This window comes from Melanerpes formicivorus, unplaced genomic scaffold, assembly GCF_026170545.1.
Source record: "Melanerpes formicivorus ecotype bairdi unplaced genomic scaffold, bMelFor1.0.p_v2 SCAF_34, whole genome shotgun sequence".
Taxonomy (NCBI): Eukaryota; Metazoa; Chordata; class Aves; order Piciformes; family Picidae; genus Melanerpes; species Melanerpes formicivorus.
Window position 1 is genome coordinate 8,487,208 of NW_027142386.1, and position 23,043 is coordinate 8,510,250.

At 50.4% G+C, this 23,043-nt stretch overlaps 1 protein-coding gene across 1 annotated transcript in view; it reads right to left on the reverse strand.

Annotated features, from left to right (window-relative positions):
• Positions 1-21,018: 21,018 nt before the first annotated feature.
• The window catches only part of EBF2 (EBF transcription factor 2), a 100,792-nt gene continuing 98,767 nt past the window's right edge, over positions 21,019-23,043 (reverse strand). The window contains exon 16 of the mRNA XM_068156804.1: positions 21,019-21,725. Within this exon, the coding sequence (XP_068012905.1) occupies positions 21,694-21,725 (32 nt within the window). The 3' untranslated portion in view covers positions 21,019-21,693. The remainder of the gene's footprint in view (positions 21,726-23,043) is intronic.

Here is a 23,043-nt window from a genome sequence, read left to right on the forward strand (position 1 = left end):
AGCCTTGAGCACTCCAGACTGTTCAGGCTGGCCCCTTTGCCACCCAAGCTGCCCATGATGGTTCAAACTGAAGTGCAGCTTAGTTTGCCTGTTGAGCTTTTACTCTTGTAACAATGCTCTGCAGATCTTCATACCCAGCAGTAGCAGCTTCACAGAACTGGAGACAGCACCTTCAGGGAAGCCTCCTTTGTCTTTAGTTGGTCACTGCGTGGTGTTTTCATTTTGGATGTGATGTGATGAGCAGAACTGTGAAGAAATGAGAGAAGGGTGGGAAGGAGTAAGAGGTTTGGGAAGAAATTCCTGCTTTGGAAATTCCTGTCTGCTGTTTGCAGCAGGGTTGGAGTAGATGACCTTTGAAGGTTCCTTCCAACCCAATGCATTCTATGAGTCTGTGACTTCCTTCCACGCCATGGCCATGGCCATACACACCCTCGCCACTCAATGCATTAATTAACCCAACTGCTGAATTGCGAACCTATCCCAAAGAGCTTTGACTGCTGCTCCCAGGTGGAGCTGGAGTGCAGGGCTGCACAGAGGGCTGCAGTGCTCTGAGTTGCTGGTTGGTTTGTGGGGTTTTTAAATGGTTTCTGGCAATCACTACGCTGAGGAAAGTGCTTTGTTTCCCTCTCAAGTGGCACTCAGCTCCCTTGGGTTTCCTTATGGATGCTGGAGGAGGACATCCACTCAGGTTTGTTTGTGTTGTGTTTGTACTCTACAAGCTTTTGGGTGCCTCTGCCAAGGGAAAGGACAGGTTGGAAGAAATATTTTTAATTGCATGGTATTGATTTTCCTTTCTCTTGGCAGTGTGTGCTCTGCTGTTGATGGATGTAGTGCAGTGAGGGGCTGGGTTTTGTGACCAGGTTAGCACGGAGGTAGAAGTGCAATGGAACTCAACCATCCCCTTAATGTGGTGCAGGTTTGTTTGTGTCAGATTCCTCCTCCTCCTGCTCTCTTCCTTCAGAGGGGAGCAGGGCTCAGGGAGCTGCTCCTAGACTTTGTGTTGCTGCACCTTGCAAACAGTCTGTGGAGCTCTCAGCACCCCCAGATACACCTCGGGGGGAAAAGAGTCACTGCAAACGCTTGGCTGTAAGGAGGTTAGCAGAGAAGTGTGGAGAGTGACACCCCCCCTTTCTCCTTGCTCTGATGTGCTCTGATCCTGAGCAGTTCAGAGCTGGCAGAGACACGTGTGTGTGCTGATGCAGGACCAGGGAGCTCTAAAATTATTTTCACATTTATATGTAAAGCAATTACTGATGACTTTTTTTCTCTGCCTCATAACTTGAGAAGTGGAGCAGACATTCAGGAAGTTTTACCTTTTTATTTCACTCTGGCAGACTTGTAAAGCATGCAGCTCTGGTGTGCAGTGCAGCAAGAGTCAAATGAAACTGGAAATTTTTCTTTATTGCATTACTTGTAGCCCCATAATGCAGGCAGATCCCTTCAGATCAGGGGGGTGAGGGCAGGAGCAGCCTGCTCTGACAGCTGACTGCCCCACACGTGATGGCTGGGTGTCTCTTCCGACACAGGCAGGTTTCTCCCTGCCCTGCTTGCTCTCATCTGTGCTTTTAGGGCACTGGCTAATGAAATGTCTTTTTTCTTTTCACCAACTGGTACTTTGGAAACTGCTTCTCCAAGCCTGTGTGTGCTTCCACCAGGTCTAATTAATCCATTTGCAGTCTGTGTTCCTCTCCCTGCTCACCCTGTAAAGGTGCTAAGTCTTGCAAGCAGAGAGAGGGAACCTGAACAGATTTGTTTTCACGTTCCACATTTCAAAGCTGATTGAATCAGACCCAGCAGCTCTGTGTTGGAAGGAGAGAGATGATCTTGTAGACTAACAGCAGTGCCTAGATCAGGACTACCCAGAGTCAAGCCCTTCACTGTCCCAGACCAGTGCCGAATAGAATAGAATAGAATAGAATAGAATAGAATAGAATAGAATAGAATAGAATAGAATAGAATAGAATAGAACAGACCAGACCAGACCAGACCAGGTTGGAAGAGACCTTCAAGATCATCATGTCCAACCTATCATCCAACACCACCTAATCAACTAACCCATGGCACCAAGCACCCTGTCAAGTCTCCTCCTGAACACCTCCAATGATGGTGACTCCACCACCTCCCTGGGCAGCACATCCCAATGGGCAATCACTCTCTCTGTGTAAAACTTCCTCCTGACCTCCAGCCTGAACCTCCCCTGGTGCAGCCTGAGACTGTGTCCTCTTGTTCTGGTGCTGGCTGCCTGGGAGAAGAGACCAACCTCTGCCTGTCTACAACCCCTGTTCAAGTAGTTGTAGAGAGCAAGAAGGTCTCCCCTGAGCCTCCTCCTCTCCAGGCTAAGCAACCCCAGCTCCCTCAGCCTCTCCTCACAGGGCTGTGTTCCAAACCCCTCACCAACTTTGTTGCCCTTCTCTGGACATGCTCCAGCAACTCAACCTCCTTCCTAAACTGAGGGGCCCAGAACTGGACACAGGACTCAAGGTGTGGCCTAACCAGTGCAGTGTACAGGGGCAGAATGACCTCCCTGCTCCTGCTGGCCACACTGTTCCTGATGCAGGCCAGGATGCCATTGGCCCTCCTGGCTGCCTGGGCACACTGCAGGCTCATGTTCAACCTACCATCAACCGGCACCCCCAGGTCCCTCTCTGCCTGGCTGCTCTCAGTCACTCTGACCCCAGCCTGTAGCACTGCCTGGGGTTGCTGTGGCCAATGTGCAGAACCTGGCACTTGGATGTGTTCAATCTCCTGCCCTTGGCCTCTGCCCATCTGTCCAGCCTGTCGAGGTCTCTCTGCAGAGCCTCTCTACCCTCCAGCAGATCAACTCCTGCCCCCACCTTGGTGTCATCAGCAACTTTACTGATGATGGACTCAATGCCCTCATCCAGATCATAAATAAAGATGTTAAAGAGCACAGGGCCCAGCACTGATCCCTGGGGCACACCACTGGTGCCTGGCTGCCAGCTGGCTGTGGCACCATTCACCACCACTCTCTGGGCTCAGCCTCCAGCCAGTTCCTAACCCAGCTCAGAGAGCTGCTGCCCAAGCCAGGGGCTGACAGCTTGGCCAGGAGTTTGCTATGGGGGACGGTGTCAAAGGCCTTGCTGAGGTCCAGGCAGACCACATCCACAGCCTGCCCCACAGCCACCAGGCAGTCACCTGATCGTAGAAGGAGATCAGGTTGGTCAGGCAGGACCTGCCCTTCCTAAATCCATGCTGGCTGGGCCTGATCCCTTGGCCATCCTCTAAGTGCTGTGTGATTGCACTCAAGATGATCTGTTCCATGATCTTGCCTGGCACTGAGGTCTCTGTGGGTGCTGGTTTTGTTATGGGTGCAACACAAGGCAGAATTCATCAGCTCAGAGGGAAAAGCAAGGTGGAGAGGTTACTGGCAGGGAGAGGAAAAGGGAAACACAATGCAAACTTTGAGTGGGTTTAGAAAAGCTGGAGGAAGCAGATATTGAGTAAGGAGTGAGTGAGGAGATTTTTCTCAGTGGATTAAAATGCTAGAAGCTGACAGAGACAGCAATGTAAGCTGTGTGGGCTCAGGACTGCCAGGCAGTGCTCAGGGAGCTGGACAGAGCTTCCAGAAGCAGCTGTGTCCATTGCTACAAAGCATTTTGCAGTCCTTTGACAGGCCAAGGAGCAAAGGCACCTCACCTGGGTTTGTACCTTAGTAATTAAACAGCAAACATCTCAGATCTGTGCAAATGGGAGAGTTGACACTTTGAGTCTGCTGTGCCAGAGTGCCCCTGTGCCCTCTGCTCACTGCACAGAATCACAGACCCAAGGCTGGAAGAAGCCTCTAAGAACAGCAGGTCCAACCCTCAACCCAGCACCACCCTGGCCATAACCCATGTCCCCAGGTGCCATGGCTGCAGGTTTTTGCAAAGCACTCCATGTACAAACGCTGCTAATGGGTCTGCCTCTGAGCATTCATAATCTGCCCATCCAGGTGACAACTTCAGCTTCTGAGACTGCAAATGTCACTCTGGGCCTGGAAGAATGTTTGATTTCATTCCAGGCATAAAGTAACAAATTGCCTTTAATGGCAGCATCACCAGAAACAGACCTCCCTCCTTTTCCCATGTCTCTTTCAAGTGCCTGGTTGATCTTTTTATGGATTTCCATTCTACAGCTTGTTATGCAGCAAGGAGAACTGTGCCAGGTTCTTGGGGATCAGCATGCAGGGGGGACTCAGCCATGATAACAACTCTTACACTCATGGTTTTAATATCTTTTACTTCAAAGCAAGGAGCTGATGTGATCTTTCATCATCTCAGCTGTTGTTTACCAGCTCCCTACAGATGCTGTTTGAACTAACAAACCCCACACTTCCTGGCTGGAGTGAGTAATTCCCTTGGTAGTTGCAATCCCTTCACTTGGAGGCTTAGTAGTCCTGATTGAATGATGCCACTAACAAGAGGGGGATAAACCATTGCAGTGTTCAGTGTCACCTTTCAGCTCAGTCACAACTGCCCAAATTGGCTTGGCTGAGCTCAGCCCTGCTCCTTGTTTACTGCTTCCAGGGGCAACCACCCCCAAGTCCAGAGCTGCATTTGGGGTCAGTTTTCTCCAGGTCTCACAGAGGTGTTCCTGATGCCAGGGCTCCTCTCTGGCCCTGGTCGGTGAGCAGTGCTGTGTTTCCCAGCAGCCTTCTCAATCAGCTGGACTCCAGAAATCACAGATGAGGAGAGAGCTGTGAGGTCTCCTGCTCTGAGAAGCTGAGGGCAAGCTCCTCTTCTCCGCCACAGGCTGCACCAGGGACTGCTGCTGGAGAGGGAATGACCTGAAAGCTGTGATCTGTGCCTGAGCTGGGCAGATTGCTGCCAGAGCAGGGCTGCATGCAACACTGCCTGCTGCTGGGAGGGCCAGCCTTGCATCACAGTGCTGGGCAGCGCTGCTGGGCAGGGGTCACCACCCCAGAACTGTAGGCAGCTTTACAGCTATGTGAGCAAGCATCTGAGCACAGACAGAGGGAACCCCACAAACATGAGTCAGGAACTGTCTGCCAGTCTGTGGAGTGCAGCTGTGCTGAAGGGCCAGGATCCCTGTGGTGGGTTCTGAGCACACTTATGGAGCTCTGCAGGCTGCCTCTGCTCCTTTCCCAAGCATCTGTCTGGAATTGTGCAGGCTCAGGAGCCACCCAGGCACAGCCAGCAGACAATGCCCCTTTCTGGGTGCCAGCAGGTTGCAGTCAGTGCCTCATGTCCTTAGACCTTTGTCTGCAGAGCAAAATGTTAATTAGCCCGAGAAAAACTTTCCAAAGGCAGCAGTGCAGCAGACGTCCTTAGGGCAACTCCCATCTTTCTCTGCTGACTCTCTGCTTTTCCCCCTGCCAAACAGCCACCTCCCAGAGCAAAAGGCAGAACCACCCTGCTGGAGTCCACTCCAGTAAAAGAGCTCTGAAGGGGGAAGGAGTTTCTCTCAGAAGCCTCTGTGTGTGTGTGAAATGATGGAGAGTCTGGTTTCATACAGATCCAAGAATAAGTTTTCCACTGTTCAGGATGCTTGGCTATTTAGTCTGCACCAGAGGCTTGGGACCCTCATCAGCCACAGAGCCACTTCGTCGTTAAATGGAGCCTGAGTGGCACTGAGTCTGAGCCTCGTGCAGCCTGTGAAAGGAGGGTCTGATTCTCAGCCACACTGAGGCTCCTTTGTGCACCTACAGTAGCACAAGGCCCCCAAGACCTGATTTTGCATCAGATCTTTCATAAAATCTATTCACCCAAAGTGCTTTAGGGTTAAAATTAATTCAGTTAATGAGTTAAATAACTGCCAAGGGAGAGAGAAATTAAGAGTCATGGGCAAGGGGGAAAAGAGACGCTTCCAGCTGAGTTGAGAAGAGAGTGTGAATGAGTTGAAGGGGAAAAGAGATGCAAAGAAGATGCACTGATGGGCAAGAGCTGCGGAGGAGAAAGCTCTTATGCCCTGGGGGTCAAATTATATGAAGAAAGGAGGAAGGGCCCCTTTCTGCAGGAGAATTGCTGGTGCTGGAAGTTGATTTAACACATCTCACAGAAGCAGCAATATGAGCTGAGGCTTTCCCTGCTCTGGCTACCTGCTGCAAAGTCTGCACAGGCTGTACAAACATTCATCTTTTATTGTTTGTTTATAATGCAATAGGAATTACTCAGGGACTGCCCTGCTCCAGCATCAGGCATTTGAGGAACGATAAAAACCAGCCTCTGACCAGGTCTTTGGGCTCCCAGGCTCAGCTGGGCCAGACAGAGCTGTTTCCTTCCACTAAATTCTGCCTTGACCTCATCAGAGCAAGGGCTGTGGTGGGGCTGTGTGGAGCATCTGCCTGTGGCACACTGCTGCCAACAGCTATGGGGAGCTCCTTCCTGAACTCCTGGGTGACCACCACTGCCAGAGCTGGGCAAAGCTTTAGGCTCTCCTCAGTATTGCCTCCAAGTCTCTTCAGCTGGGTCTGCAGAGAGGGCTGAGGACCACTCTGGAAGCTCTCTACCAGTGGCCAGCCCAGGACTTATTTCAGACTAGTGGATAAATTAACTTCTCCTGCATCTATCCTGTCTGCTTTGAGCAAGCCTTTCATTCATATTTGCTGGACTCCTCTGGCTCTGAGCCTGGCACAGAACACCTGAGCAGATGTTTTTCAGGTGAGTTTCAGTGGAACACTAAACTCCACGTGAGGCAGGATGTGTCTGAAGTGGCTCTGAACCTAAAAGAAACTCTGCTAAATCAGGCTTTAAACAGCTCCCAGTTCCCAGCATGGTTAGACTGGTGACGTTCCCTGAGCTTTAAGAAGCCTCTGAGGCCCACAAACAGAAGTTTTATGTGCAGTGGTTTGGAGGCTAACAGCCTTGACTCATTTCCCTCAGTTTTATGTCACTGCTCTGTCACGGAGTGGTTATGGTGCAGGAAGGTGCCTTGGAAGCTTGGAGCACAGTAAATGCAGAGCTGGCTTTGCTCAGCAGAACTCCTTCAGGGCTTTATGAGACATTTTTAGACAAACTCATTTGACAAAAGTTGGTTTACAAAACCCAAAACACAACCCCCCCCCCAAAGCCCAAGTGCCTTATTTGAGGAATGTAAATGAACCACATCCTGGCTGCTCTCTTCACTGGGATGCAGTCAGCTTTGGGGTGAGGTAAGGGAGATTTGCCCTCACCTCGCATTCGCCCTCTGTGAAGTTTGCTGTGGTGTCCCTCTTCAAATCAAGCCAGAGAGAGTGGACAGTGAGAGGGTGAACTGTGAGCTTTATAGGCTGTGCCTGCACAGCACAGGGCTGAGAAACACCTCCCTGGACACGTGGGTGGGTTCAGTGTAAAACACAAGGAGGATCCTCCTGAGACACATTTCTTCCAAAGCCCCACTTGGAGATTTGGGGGAAGAACTCCCAGGACATCAAGTGCTGCAAGTTCTGCCTGAGAAGGTCCTGTAAAACAGCTCTGGGTAAGACAGACAGCCCCAAGGGCTTGCCTGCAGGCCCTGGAGCTCGAAAAGGCTCCTGCTGCCATAAATCTTTTTGTGAGCCCAGAGGCAGCATGCTGAGTTCGTGCCAGTTTACCAGGCCTACAGGTAGAGGTGGGTGCCTGTTTTGAGGGAAAAGAGCAATTAAGATAATTTTGCCAGAGCCTGTATGCTCAGTGCTGAGGCACTCATCTCTCCCATATGCTCCTCTTCCTTCTCTGTATGCCAGCCTGGTCTCTGTGGCACGGGGATGAAAAGATAAACCTCTTTAAAACAGGGTCTGCCTCTAGCCTGTTGTTTGATTTGGACACACCTAGAATCACAAAGTGTAAGTCTGAGCTGCTCTATGAGCTTCATTTTCTTCTCAGCCTTGAAGCAGGACAGATAATTTCTGCCTCACAGGCATCTGCATGGAAATGGTCTCATCCCCAGCTCAGCAAAGCACTTGAGCACGAGGAAATGAGATCTTAAGGCTGTGATTACTTTGTTTGGTGAGCTAGGGCCAGAGTGAAGCACCAGGAGGTGGCTGGAGTTAGAGGAGTTCCAGAGCTGTAAGTTGGCATCATCAGTGTTTTGCAGGAAAATAAACCACTGAGATATTTCCCCCCTGCCTGCAGCAAGTAATAGATGGGGACCGGGTCATCTTAGAGACACACTTTGGGTTTAACAAGGAGCTCTTCGTGGCTCAAGCATTGTCTGTGTACTGCAGCTGTCCACAGCTGGCCGGTCCCTGAGAGCAAAGCTGAGCAGCTGAGCTGTGAAGAGCAGCACAGCCAGAGGAGGAACGCCAGGGATGCCCAGGAAGGGAAGGAGGAGGCTGGGGAGGAAAAGGCAGCGGCGAGGCAGCTTGTTTATGTCACCCCCGAGCTGACTGCAAGCTTATCACACACAGCACTGCGCTGGGGGTCCGGACAAGGAGCTGATTGTTCTTCCTCAATGAGCAGCCGCCCTGGTGACATTCCAGACCTTGCCCTCTGCCCTGTCCAGCGCCAAAAGAGTGCCGTTAGGAGTCGTGTGACACTGGGCACTGCAGATTGCTGGCAGAGGCCAGGGGGTCACCCTGCTGTGCAGCCTGAGCAGCACTGCTGAGTGCAGCCATCTTGCCCTGCTGCCTGGGGCTGTGGGGCTGGCACTGCGACGGGGCTGTGCTGGGAAGGGAGGCTGGATGCAGCCTGAGGCATCTCATCCTTTCCGTAGAGAGCTTAGAGCCATGGGACAGTAGCTTAGGCAATACCAGAAGAGCCCAGCCCCATCCTCTTGCCCCCTGCCCTTTACTTCTTGCTGAGCATTGATCAGATCCCCCCTGACCAGACTCCTCTGTGCCAGTTTACACCAGGGGAAGGTCTGACTTGGCATTCCCAGGCATGTCAAAGGTGTTGCTGTGCAAACAACTGCAGAAATCATCACTGGAAGGTTTTCAGCTCAGAGGCAGATCAGGTATCTGGTCCTGGGAGGCCATATCCACCACTGCAGAAGGAAATAGAGGAGAGAAAATTGTGAAGTGTTAAGTGATATTTTGAGAAGCTTTCTTGGTGATGTACCCGAGGACCAGAAAGTGGCAAATCTAACACCAATTATTCAAGAGGGGCAAAGAGCTGCAGCAGTAATTATGCTGTAACACCAGTTGTGGGAAAATAGGAGAAAGCATTTGCTGGGGTTTGGGGAGGGAACAGCTTGGAAAGTGTAATTTGCTCAGAGATGGCCAACGTGAGCTTTCCAGGTGAGTTTTAACCAACTCAGGATTCTGCACAGGTATTGCTGCCACGGGAGGCAGTGGGGCTGGATTGCACGGCTTGGACTTGTGCTCTCTGCAGTGGCAAACTGGGACGCAGCTGCAGAGCCTCTCTTGGCTTCCCAGAGCTGTGCTGATGAACCTGCAGCTTGTTTAAGCGAGGAGAATGTTGAATGCCTTTAGCCAGGCAGGGGGTGAAAGACTTGGTTTGAAGAAGCAAAATCAAGTGGATGAGGGTCAAGAAGTGCAGGGTTCTGCAGGAACCATCTCCTGCAGCAGGACAGGTGAGGGGAGGACCTGCTAGGAAGCAGCTCCATGGAGAAGGGCCTGGGAGTGCTGGGGGACAAGTTGTCCACACGCCAGCAATGTGCCCTTCTGGCCAAGAAGTCCAGCGGTCTCCTGGGGGGCATGAACCCACCTGGATGCACTACTGTGCGCCCTGATCTAGGTGAACCTGCTGTAGCAGGGGTTTGGCCTGGAAGATCTCCTGAGGTCCCTTCCCACCCAACCACTCCAAGGTTCCATGAGGACTAGTAATTATTTCTTTATTTTTTTGGCCTTCTACTTCCCAAAAGTCTTAAAGGTCATCGCAGGAGAGACGATGGAGACTGGGCAAGCTGCTCGGCCATGCCAAGCTCTGCCTCCTCAGGGAAGCCGCTCCGGGGAGAGCTCTCTCAGAGGAGCTTCCCTGGGGGTGTGAGTGCAGCTGCGCTGCCTCCGGGAGGTGCCAGGGCAGTGCCGGTGTGTCAGCGGCTCTGTGCCGGCCGCACAAACCCTCGGTGGGGATCAGTCTCAAAATAAAATGCTGATGTTCTCTGTGCTGCCTTTTTAACTTGCAGGCTGCAGCTCAGGGAATGTCTCTTGTGGCTTCCACTCCTGCCTTGGCCACTGAGCCTGTGAATCCGGCCAGGTCTCTCTCCTCTGCAATCTTGTTCCCTCCCAAACCTTCTCTGTGCTGAACAGGGTCGTGGAACAGCCTCCTGCCAGTGATGGACAGCAGCCAGCACGAGAAGTCCCTGGGTGTCCCTCATGTCAAAGTCCCCAAGGCTTCTTGATGCTACTGGATAAAAAAGACTGATATCAATAATAATAAAAATAGCTTTAAACAAAGAAACAGAGATAGGGACTCCACTCCTGAACTACCAAAAAGCAGCTCGGGATCTGGCTCAAGACTGGTTGATTTTGTCTTAAAATACATTTCAGCAGAGATTTGCTGATAACTTCAGGGCAAGGCCAGCAGTGAGGTTAACAAACTGTGGGTTAGGCTGAATAATTAGCTGCATTTCTTTGTTTTCTATTCCCAAAGCATCAAGCATCATAACCACTGATGGTTTGGCACTTCTGAATCCAGCCTTCTGGACATAATGCTTCAAAAGTACCTCCATGCTTTAGGATTTGAAGTTTTGTGGTGCTCTTTCCAGCACTGCCTTGTGTCTCTGTGTGTGGGAACTGTGCTATTTCACCTTGTTTCATCTGAAAGCAGAGGAGGTGCTGAGCAAGGAGGTAGCAGCATCACCCCCATTAGAAGGGCTAGAGTCTGTCTGAGGCCGAAAACTGGAGAAAAACCTTTGAATGCAGACAAATATAAGATGTTAAATCTTGGGGGCAATGCAGCAGAAGTGAGAGCAGAGGTGGAATGGCAGAGCCATGCAGCATACTGATCAGGAAGGGGATTTGGGGCTGTGGGAGAACAGTCAGCACAAAACCATAGTGCTGCAGTGAAAAAAAGGAGCTCAGTGTAAAGCGTCAATAGGAAGGAGAAAAACCAAATGGAGTGGGTGCCTGGTGCCCCTGCAAGGACAGCCAAGGGTTTGGGTTTCCCAGGTGGAATTCTGATATTTGAAATGTCTTTCTTGCTTTTAAAATATGTCAGTGTACCCTGGGTAGGTCCTTAAGGAAGATTTGTTGCTTGTGTATATTCTACTCCCCCTAGGGTTAGGGCTCTGCCTGGATGTGGTTTAGCCAAGCCCTGCCACTGAGGAAACAGCCCCAAGCTGGCAGTGGCTGCCTTCTGGTTCTTGTGATGATCAGCACACAGCACAGTGGCGTCCTCATCCATGGCTGGCTTCCTAGGTGCTGCCTTAGCACCAGGAACTGCTCCCTGGGTCCCCAGGTGCTGCTTCAGTAGCAGTAGGACTCCCCAGGATGGCCACGTCCTGCAAGGAGCTGGCTGGGAACCGCTGCACCTATGTTGTTGTGAACCAGAAATGTTTACTCATGATATTGAAATGGGTTTGGATCACTGTGGATGAAAGTGAAACAAGATATAAGCCTGCAATGACATGCATAAATACATAATTAAGTGTATTTCCTTCCCATATGGAGAGGATTAGCTTCCTTGCCTCAGCAGGGAGTTGCTTTATTTGGTGTCTGCTTTGGTGTCCCTTTCTTTTTGACAGCTTACAGAGGTGCTCTGAAAGGGAATTTCACTCTTTGGCTAATGAATGCTGGGATAAGGACTTGGAGGGCATGGGGAAAAGAATAAGTGATTGCCTCAGAAAGCAGAACTTTTGGGACCTCAAGGGCTGTCCTACGATTCTGACTTCTCTTTTTGACCTTAAGTGGGCCCTATGGGATGACACTGCCCAGCCCACCAAGACTTATTGCTTAGTCATAAATGGAGACAGAGGGGGAGAGAGAGCTGTGTCTGATAAGCGCTGAAGTGTCAGCAAAACCTCCTTAACTCAGGTTTCATAACTTGAGAAATATTTTATCACCCTTGTGAGCCAAACCCCTGAAAAATCAATAGAGCTTGCGAGCTGCCTGTATTGATCCGGAGGGCTGAGCTGCACTGAAATATTCATGGCCGAGCGTGTTTGTGTGTGTGTGTGGTTTGGGGACGGAGCCCTGGGCAGCTCTCGGGGACTGCAACCTCCTCATTTTTCATTTAAACCAGATTAAGACGATTAGGTGACCTGCAAAGCATCTACTTGAAAGGGAATGAATTTGTTTGTCTTACAACAAGGCTCCTGACAGTCAGGGAGATGCATTCTCATTATTATTATTTTTCTTAAATGACAAACTGTTGGGAGAGAGAAGTCAGGGAGATCTGATAAAATTAGCACCAGGCTCTCTGGGGGATCCCTGGGCTTGCTTTGTTTGCAAAGCCAATTTGGACACCGTGTCTTTGATCTTCACTTTCAGCGTTTGAGCAGGCATGTTCAGTATCACTCATTTCACAGGAGAGTTGGGATTCAAGTTTCTTCAACAATCTAAAAAGCAGTACATTAGAAGGGGAATTGTCTGCCAGGCGTCTCAGAATCTCAATACCCTTGACACTAATTTGATGTGATGCATTTCACCAGATGTGTTACCTGAACGATGCTCTGTGCCCAGGAGGTTTGTGCTACTGTAGAGCATTAAACTTGCCCCCCCCCCCCCCCCCCCTTTTCTCCCTTCCCTTTTTCTTCCAAGAGCAACTGAATGAAAAGCATCCATGGTTTTAATCTCCACATAGGTGTGACAGGTTACAAATCCTTGGCAGGGAGTGTCAGGCAGGGTTCATGCAGACAGTAGGACAGAGCCATGGAGAGAAGCTCTGCCAGCAGTGCTGCAGAAACACTGAGAGCAGCTGAATGCAGTCACTCACACTTTCAGAGCTGCCTTTTCACTTTCTACTCCTTTCCTACAGTACCTTTCTCAATTCCAGGGCATAGGTTCAAGTCTCTGGTGATGCCACAGACTTGTGCTGGGCTTTGGGCAGATCACTTAGGGCCACAACACTTCAAGGCATTCAGGTGCTCAAGTGCCATCGATTTTCCTCTGCATCTCAGTGCCTCAATCAGAGCCATTTCTGTGAAGCCACAGCACTGCTCTGCCTTGCTGAACACTTGTGAGCAGCCAACAGCTGAGGGGTACTCAGTGACTCTGGACATGTGAGTCCTTAAGACAGATCTGTGGTTATGGGAGAGGCTGAGTGCAGACAGAAATGGAGAAAAGCAAAGGCAAGAGTCATGCTTTAATAACTACTGTCCACACTGGCTGTCAGTGGGCTGAAAACACTGCTGTGGCAATGGGCACCTCCATAACCTTAACCACAGATGGGGGTGCAGGCTGCCAGGGCTTGGGGCTGCCTGGTTGTGGAGCTCAGCTCTCAGAGAAAAGGGAAAATAAGGGCAATTAAAAGTGATTTCTCTCACAGCTCTCCACCATGCGTCAATCCACCCATGGTTAAAAATAGTTATATGGAATAAAAACAGGCACCCTTGAGAGGGATTACGTCAATCAGTGGCTCAAACTAGGCAGAAAACCAGGCTTTGAGCAGCTGAGATTTGCTGCTCTTGCTATAGAGAAAGGGAGCAGCTCCTTCCCTCTATCCATGGAAGCTGAATGTCCCCCAGGAAGATTCGCAGCACCTTGCGCACTGATGGTGTGCAAACACCAACTGCTGCCTGCCCCTGGCCAGTGAACCATGGCCACGTGGCCTTGCTGAGGTGTTTGAGGTGCCAAACACTGGCACTGGTGGCATGAGGTTTCCTCTGGTTGGTCTGGCAGGACATCATTTTGTGGCCTGAGTCTCACTTTGATCCATGTTACTGTTCCACTGCTTTCCTGCAGCAAGTCAGACAAGAAGGGGAAACCCCACACTTGCCATTCCTTATTTATTTGCATTCCTCAATGGCAAAGTAAACTGAATGTTTAAGCAACTGACATCAAAGATTTGATTTCTCTGAAGCTAAAAAGCCAATTAATCACAATTTTAAAGTGTTCTTTAATTACCCTGTAATAAAATGACACGCGCAGAGGGGAGCAGGGATTGTGTGCTTGTGGAGCTCCTCATGCTTGGTTGTGCTGCAAGTCTCACTGGAAAGCCTCACAGAGCCCTCTTGCTTCTGCTGCTTCATTCTTCTCCACCACAGCCATTGTTCATCCTCTTGCTGTTCACTGTCTGCTGTGCAGCTCTGAGGCAGGGGAGGGCACGGTGGGAGAACAGACCTGGGACTTCTGTCCCTCTGCTCTGCACTGCAGAGGCCACACCTGGAGTCCTGGGCCCAGTTCTGGGCTTGCCAGCTCAAGAGAGACAGGGAACTCCTGGAGGGAGTCCAGCAGAGGATGAGGAGGGTGCTGAGGCACCTGGTGCATCTCTGTGAGGGGTGAACACTGAGAGCCCTGGGGCTGAGAGCCTGGAGAAAAGCAGACCCACAGAGGATCTGATCTGATCAATGCTCAGCAAGAGAAGGGTGGGGGGCAAGAGGCTGGGACAAAGTGGGAGCTAAGAGCCAGCAGATGGTGCTCAAGGTTGCACAGCACAGGCCTGAGTCGTGTAGGACCAATACAGCTTCTCCCAGTCCTCACATCAGCCTGGATCCAAGCACTGAAACATGCAGCTGGGCTTGGTGGGCACTGTAGGGGGTGAAAGCTGTCAGAACAAAAGAGCTACAAGGAAAAAGACAAAGCAAATCTTGGTTAAAAACCTCATTGGGAAACTAAGCTTTGTAAAGGGAGGAGAATGAAAAACAAGCTCAAGGTGGGAACCCAGCTACGCCTCTGACATCACGAGACAGGGGCTGGGCTGTGGCAGCAGAGGGAAGCTTGGAGACATGAAACAAATCCAGAGGACAACAAAGTCATTGGCCTTACCAAACCAAAAACCTCACCATGTTTTACAAACCTTGGCAGGTCCTAGAACCCCTTTGCAAGCTTCTAACACTTGAGAGTACTCAGGAAAGGGAACAGCAGCAGCCAGCATGGAAGCGATCGCTGCTCCAAGCATCCAGTGATGGATGAGGGGAAGTGGCCTCGAGTTCCACCATGGGAGGTCTAGATTGGATAGGAGGAAAAACTTCTTTCCTGGAAGCAGACTGGACAGATGTGATCCTGTCTCCTGGAGCAGCACTAATGGCTCCTTACTGGAAGGAGAAAGGGCTGGTGGCTGTGGGTGGAGGCTGCCTGCATGCCGCGGGTCCTGGCTGGCTTGGTTTGAATTCCCGGCGACTGCCGAGCTCAGCCGAGTGGGGAACGCGCCGAGTGGGGCTGCTTGCAGGCCCAGACAGTTGCTAATGAAACAGTTGCTGGTTTGTTGACAGAACATTAATTACTTGATCTTAGGAGTTGGTAATTGCACGGGCCCCCTCAGTATACAGCACTAATTACATTAGCAATTATATGGCATTTTAAAGACAAAGAAATGAGTGCAGCAATTGCGGTGTCACAGGGACCCTGCTGCTAAATTTCAATCAAGTTCCTGCAGTCTCAGGGAAGTGTTGAGAGAAGGCCTTCTCCAGGCTGTTCTGCTGCTGCCTGCAGCCACTGAACTCAACTGTCTGGAGGAGATGAGAGGGGCTCAACTTTCTCATCAGGGCTACCTTTGTTCCCAAAACTGATCTGAAACCTTCTCAAAGCTCTACTGGCTGCTGGAAATATTTCTTTCCACTCCAGCTCCACTCAGCCTCAAAGTAATTGTCAGGGCTTAGGAAATCACAACCTAGACTAAAAATGCTGATGACTGTACCCACACCATCAAGGCCTTCCTGAAAGAAAGAACATGGTCTGGAGAACATCTGCTGAGGAGTGGCTGAGGGAGCTGGGGCTGTGCAGGCTGGAGAAGAGGAGGCTGAGGGGAGACCTTATTGCTCTCTACAGCTCCCTGAAAGGAGGCTGCAGTGAGGTGGGGACTGGTCTCCTCTCCCTAGGATCAGGCGATATGACAAGAGGAAATGGCCTGAAATTGTGCCAGGGGAGGTTCAGGTTGGTCATGAGGAAAAATTTCCTTGCTGCAAGCGTGGTCAGGGACTGGCAGAGGCTGCCCACAGATGTGGTGGAGTCCCCATCCCTGGAGGTGTTCCACAAACCTGTGGCCATGGCACTTGGGTCCATGGTTTAATGGCCATGGATGAGCTTAGAGGCCTTTCCCAACCTTTGTGGCTCCATGAAAAGCTGTGTTGTATTTTAAAGGATCACAGGGCCAGAAAGTTCTGAAGCCCTCTCCTGCCATTGTGCTGTAAGCATGGGTGCTGTGCTGGGACAAATGTGAACACAACAGAAATCCAATGCTTGTACATTTTTCTTCCCCACTTTCTTTTGTAGCTGTGCTCCTGGCTTGCAGGCCAGAGGGGAAAGTAATTATCTGGGCAGATCAATAGATGATGTAGGCTGCTGGTGCACCTGCACTGACTCTGGCTCAGCCCTTGTCTTGTCAAGTGCTGAGCTTGTAAATAGGGGCAGGTGGAGCTGCTACCACAGACAAGATCTCAAAAGTCTCCTCCTGGATCTTCCCCCATGCCACTCTCCCCTCCCTTCTCACTGCTCCTCAATGCTGCTGCTGTCTGCAGCCTCTGACCAGTTCAACCAGGATCACATTCATTGAGACCTTGCTCTAGTGCTGAATGAGGTGGGTGGGAAGCTACCACTGGTTTTAATGGTGGCAAGACTGCAGCCAGCACCTCACAGCAGGGACAGTCTCTTGTGTTCCAGCTGGGTAGCCACAACCTCTCTTCTGGACTGAGTAGAGGGAAGAGGTGGAGGCCCCATCCCTGCAGACGTTTAAGGTCAGGCTTGATGGGGCTCTGAGCAAGCTGCTGTAGTTGGGGATGTTCCTGCTGACTGCAGGTGGCTTGGACTGGATGAGCTTTGAAGGCCCCTTCCAACCCTGTGCATCCTGTGAGTCTATGACAAATGAGCCAGGAGGATTGCCCCAAGTCCAGGTGCTGTAAACCTTGCAGAAGGCCTTGCTCCATCCACGGCCCCCCCACCCCAGGAGAAGGAACTGGTAATGGGCAGGGTCTGTCTGGTCATTCCCATCCCTTTTCTGTTGTTGTTGCTGCAACTTCACCCAAAGGAAACAGGACACCAGATCTGATTTCCCCTGCCCCCCAGCCTTCTTGTATTGCCTCCTTGGAACAGTGTTTTGGTGCCTTCCACTTAGGGAGGGGGAAGTGTTTGGTTTCCTGCTTCCCTTTATCTACAGCTCAACACTGTCTCTGCCATGGCTGCTGTGTCTGCACCCTCTGCTATGGCCACCAGCTGGCTGCTTAATCCAGTCCTGCAGCAGAGTTAATGAGACATTCCTCCTTAAATAACCTGCTGCCATTAAAGCTTCAGATCTTTGCACCTCAGCAGCTGTGTGTTGTCACCGAGATAAATATTTTAACTGGTCTGGCAATTCCCGAGCTGCCCTCTCTAAGTGGCTGAGCCAGGGGCTAGCATTTCTCCATTTATTAAAGGGAAACTCAACTTCTCACAGAACAGCCACCTAGAAAAGAGCTGGGAAGGGACAAAGGCGAGTGGGAGCCAATCTGCTCTGCTAGAGGTCTTTCTGAAGCAGGATATCATGCAGATGGCAGCCTGGCCATGCCTGGCTGGAGTCATCTGCTCCCCAGGCAAAGGCTAGCTGGGCTTGGACTGGCCGCTTACAGGAGGGGCTCCACTGACCACCACTGTTAGCAGAGGTGGGAGTGAGGTGTTCAGGAAAGGTGTGGCCATGGCACCTGGGGACATGGTGTAGTGGCCATGGTGGTGAGGGGTTGGCAGCTGGACTTGCCGATCTTAGAGGGCTTTTCCCACCGTATGGACTCCATGGCTCTATTGAATTTCCTGTGGTGTTCTCCATCCTGCACAGGTTAGCAGCTCTCCCAAGGCCCTGCTGCTGGAAGCTGCCCACTCCCAAAGCAAGGTCATTCCTCCCCTGGGGTACAGTACAAAAATTTTATTTTTTTTGTTAGGATAATTTAAAGTTTAAAACTGAAGTAGACATATTCATTTTACAAACAAGATATTCTTCTATAAGTAGGACCATTAAAAACAGTAACCAAAACCAAGGAAAGCTGTCTTTACAAAAGCTCTGTGCATAGCAACTTCATACCAGAAATAACTGACAAAGCAAAGAGACCCCAAAGAACCAACCCCAGCTCTACACAGGAGGGAGAAACGAGGCTCTTAATTTACAGAAGGGAAGAAATGGTCTTCAAAATCCATGCATGTTGGGAGTGTGCAAAGAAAGAGGGTGAGGAAGATGCTACACCAAGAGAAGTCATGAGATCAATCATTCTCCTTCCAGCTGGTGATGGCCTCTGTCGGTACTGACCGCAGGGCTCTCATCTCTCCAGTGGCAAGGGAAGAGCTGCTGGGGAACAGGAAACAGCAACAGCTAGGAGAGGGTGGATTTGTGAAACCACACACAGCCATTTCCCCAGCACTTCTCCTTTCTGTTGGGTGCTTTGCCACTGCCAAAGTCCTGCTGTCAAGGATTTCTGGTTGCTTTTATTTACACCTGGTTTTTTTGTAAAGCTTTGTAAGCTCTGCACTCATCTTGAGGGTGATGATTTCCAAGCAAGAGCAAAATTAATCTCCTAAACCATTCCTGTGTTTGGGGCTTTTGCATTCATCTGGCTCAGCTCAAACCAGAAACTATTTCCCATGTTTACATTGACAGAAGCAGCTACACTTTGCTTCTCCTCCTCTAAGAGAAGGACCTGAAGTCGCTTTCTAGGAGGTTTTCTTTTTCATCTGGACTCTTGACTCTCCCACTCCAGAGCAACTGGACAGAGCTAATAAAAATAACTGAAGTGTGAAGGCAATGTGGAGTGGTTCAGAACCTTCCCTTTTTTAGCCAGTGTCTCATTTTTGACCTGAATCTTCCCAAGGCTTCAGTGATCTCTTATATCTGCCTGTGCTAACTAAAGAAGAGTAAAAAGAAGGGTGGACAATTAACAGCATAACCTCTCCGTGATGTGTCTCAGCTGTTTAAATTGGAAGCTTTCTTTGTGATGAAGATCTTGTTTGTTAAACAATGTGAGACCAGGCAGCAAGCTGCTGCTCTCCAGCAGGGCTAGAAGGTGCTGGCTCTGGGATATTTGCTGGTGCAGGATTTTGAGGATAGGCAGGGAGGATAAAATTTTAAAAGCCCAACAGAGAAGGGCAGGGGGGAGAGGGGCAGGGGGGGAGAGGGGCAGGGGGAGAGGGGCAGGGAATCCACCATCAATGATTGGAGCTGTCTGGGGCTCAGTGGGAGAAGGGAGACACTCAGAAATGAGCCTGGTCCATCAAGGTGTGTGTTGGAAATCTAGGACTCTCCACTGAGGGTTATGGAAGTTTTCATCCCAACCCTGCCCAAAATCCTCAGCCTGTTTGTATTCCCCCTGCACACATGCAGAACTCCACCTGGGAATTCGGACCTCGTGCTCTCAAGCCTGCTGGGACATTGATGCCTGTGGGTCCCTCAAGTGCTGGGTCTGGAGGGGTTTTTGTTCTGCTCAGGTTAGAAAGTGGTCCCTGTTGTGTCACCAGTGGTGACTGTCCCACAGCACAGCTATGACTCCAGACTTAACTCCTGTGGCTCTTTCCTGTTTCAGAGGTCACTTAGCTTCAAGGTAGGTTCCTGCTGGCCACCAGTGATTGCTCTGACCTTGGTGGCATGAAGGGCATGCAGAGAGCATGCAGCACCAATGACCTTGCCACCATAATTAATGGTGAGTTGTTTTATTTCACCTCTCCCAGAATCCAGACACCTTCAGTGACCTGACTGTCAGCTTCTGACTCCATTCATGCTGCTCAAAATCACATCATTGCCACCAAATCTCCCTTCAAATGTGCTTCTGATTCCCCTTTCTGCCCTAACCTAAAAGGAGAGCTTCCAGGGAGGACCTGCTCACAGAATCACAGAATGGTAGGGGTTGGAAGGGACCTTGTGGGAGCATGGAGTCCAACCCCCCTGCCAGAGCAAGGTCACCCAGAGGAGGTGATGTGCCACACACACCACCAAGCCTCTTGGTCACACCTCACCACAGCTGGCTTTGAGCCACGGATGCAGGCAGAGGCTTTCTGCTTTCTAGTCTAGCTCTACCCTTAACCAGCTCCACACTAGCTCCACACAACCTCAGCCCTGCACATTGTCACAGTTGTCCAGCAGTGAACCCAACACCTTCTTACCATCTCTAAGGGGCACCAAGAACACTGTTTGACTTCCCCACCAAGAAAACTACCAGGCAAAGGACACCTTCAGGGGCCACACAGTGAGGGTTTATTTGTGAAGGTAAAGATGTTGCCATAGGAACAACTATTCCTGCAGCTACCAAGGGGGGTGGGGGGGGTGGGGGGGGGGTGGGTAAGGAGTGAAGCTGATTTAATCTTTTTTTTGTTGCTTGTTTTTTCCCCAAAAATGGCTTTCCAAGAACCAAATCCTTCCCTGTGCTCTCTGGGTTAGTCAGGGAAGCGGTGACGGTTTTTATCAGACTTGTCCTCACCTGCCAGTGTCAGGAGAGGAGATGCAAAGGAGAACTAAACTTCTTTAATGGTAAAACACAGAAAAATCGGAAGCAATCACTTACTTTATGAACCTCAGCATCTAACTGGAAAATACTTGCCATTTTTAATGACTGAGCATAAAAGTGCATAAATTATTCCAATACATATTTACCCTTTATAAATGCACCCTTAGTATGAAGCATAACTGAACTCAAGGTGTTCTAACTACCTGGAGAAGCAGAGAACCCTTTCCCCCAGAGAACCCTTTCCCTCCTCACTCAGACATGGCATCTATAAAATAAACTCAGTACCTCATGAAACCTTGGGTCTGCTCAGATCCCTAAGTGCCACTCACTTGCCAGCGGGGCTCTGAAGCTCACCAGCTCCTCTTAGTACCTGAATATTTCAATGGAAAGAAAAACCGAAAGGGGGAAAGGTGAGGAGGATGCAAATCCACACCCGAGGGGTGAAAGTCTCTGCTGGTTCTGGCAACCAGAAGCAATTCCTGCACATCCTGGCAGGTGAATGCAGTCGGAGGGAAGAGGTGAGGGATAATAAATCTCAAACTTGTGACTACATTTTTGCATCATTTTTTTTTTCTTCATTGTACAATTGGAAGGAAAGACAAAAAAAAAAAAAAGTCCCAAAGAGGGTTTCATTTCTACCTCTACATACAATAAGTTACAAGTTTATTTATTTAAATAATTGTAAAACATCTTACATTTCTTAAGAGGTTAAACTATAAGCAAATACACAAATACACCAAAGGTCCATCGCTCCTGGCAGCTTGTCCTAGAGACTCTTCCATGCTGGTACCCTGTTTGTTGAGTTGGCTTTTTCTGCATAAACTAAATTGATATCTGAAAGGCTCCATAGAAAATAGAAACTTCAACTTTTCTCCCCTACAAAGTAAAACAAATTGTATCCAAAATAGCAAGCTCGAAGCATTTGTGCCAATTTCTTTCTCCTTTCCGTATTTTACAAATCTGAGGAAGGCTTCGTGGCTGGCAAGAAGGACTTTGCCCTTCTGGCTGCCTCCTGCCAGCGCTGCTGTCCGGGCTCCGGGCTGACTCGTCACTCCCAGGGTCTGAGGAGCTGCCGTGGTTGTGTCAGGGATATGAGAGGTGAGAGATGCAGACTTGTGGCTTGTCCAATCCATAAAAAATGCTGCTTTTTTTTCTTTCTTTTTTTTTCCCCTGGGCCTGGCTTTCCCCCCAAAAGAGCTTGTAGTGCTACTGTTTCTTTTAGTGGTCCATCACAATAAGTAGTTTTGTGCTGTAAAAGAAAAATGGGGGAAAAAAAAGAGGAAAAAAGGGAAGATGGAGAGGAGCAAAGCTGCCTCCTGCTTACATCGGGGGCACGACAAGCCCAGTCATGGCTGAAAAAGAAAATTGACAGAGATGAAATCCTGGCAAATTTCTATGGACAAGAGATCTTTGAGCCCCTCACCCTCCTGTGTGCAGCCATGGAGTGCAGCAGGGGCCTCACCTGCAGCCTGAACTGAAACTTCAGTGTCTTGGAATGGTTTTGAGCCTTGGTGGAAGCTAAGGGGATGAGACAGAGTGTCCACAGCCTGGGCACAGCGTGCCAGCTCATGGTGGAGGCACCACTGGGACTCAATGGAGAGAAGGGATTCAGCCCAGGCTCAGTACCAGGCTGTTCAGAAAGGCTGAACCACGCCCCAGGCTGAGGGGGCTCTGAGCAACCTGCTCTGGTTGGGGGTGTTGGACTGGATGGCCTCTGGAGGTCCCCTCCAGCCCAATGCACTCTGTGACTCATTTTTGGGTGCTTTTCCCCTGTCCTGAAGCTGCCTGGAGCTGGTGCTGCTCCCCAAGGTTTGAGAGTAAGTTCAGTTTCTGTGTATTTGTATAACAAATGAGTGAGTCACACTCTCAGAGGGGCCTCAGCGCAGTGCAAGGTCCTAATCCTGCCAAGATTTATGGTCCCTGGAATTTGTGGGATTATTCAAGTGCTTAAAGCCCTGTCCTCTGAGAGTTCCTTTCACCCTCTTGTTCATCCTGTTTAAAACAAACGCTTAGGGCAAGATCCTTAGCCAGCCTCACTCTGCTGGAAGCCCGGGAGCTGGGCTGATTTTAAACAGCTCTGGATGTGGTTTGCCACTTCATACAATAGGAAAATAAATATTTTTGTATTGTGTAACTGCCTGGGGCTGCAAGGCTGAAAGAGAAAGTGAAACAATCAGCCTTAGGCCCCATTTCTGCTGGTTTCAATCGCTGAGGACTCTGCTGTTCTGTGTCAAACCACTCCCATAACCCCACACCGAGCAGGTGAAGGTTTGCCTGCCTGCTTGCAGGGATTTTCTGACCGTGCTGAGGGGGCTGCTCCTTTCCTCCTCCTCACCCCCAAAATCAAAAATGATCCTAACAGTCGTGTCCCAGCCTGACCCGGGGAAGCCTTCTCCCTCTGCATCAGCCACGTTCCTGCCTGAAGCCCTGGATGGATGCCCTGCTGCATCTCTGCTGGGCTGGTGGCAGAGGGAAGTGGTGCCCTCAGCTGCTCCCCGCCCTCCCCCCCGCAGGATTCCCGATGGAGCTTCCCAAGCTGCTGCAGGCACAACCGGCCAGGTCAGCCCCCAGGACTTGAGCTCCTTGTCTCGGGTAGCCTGGCTGGGTCTCTTGCCGGGAGCAAAGCCAGGGTCACTCACACAGCCAGGGTCACTCACCCAGGCAGTGCCT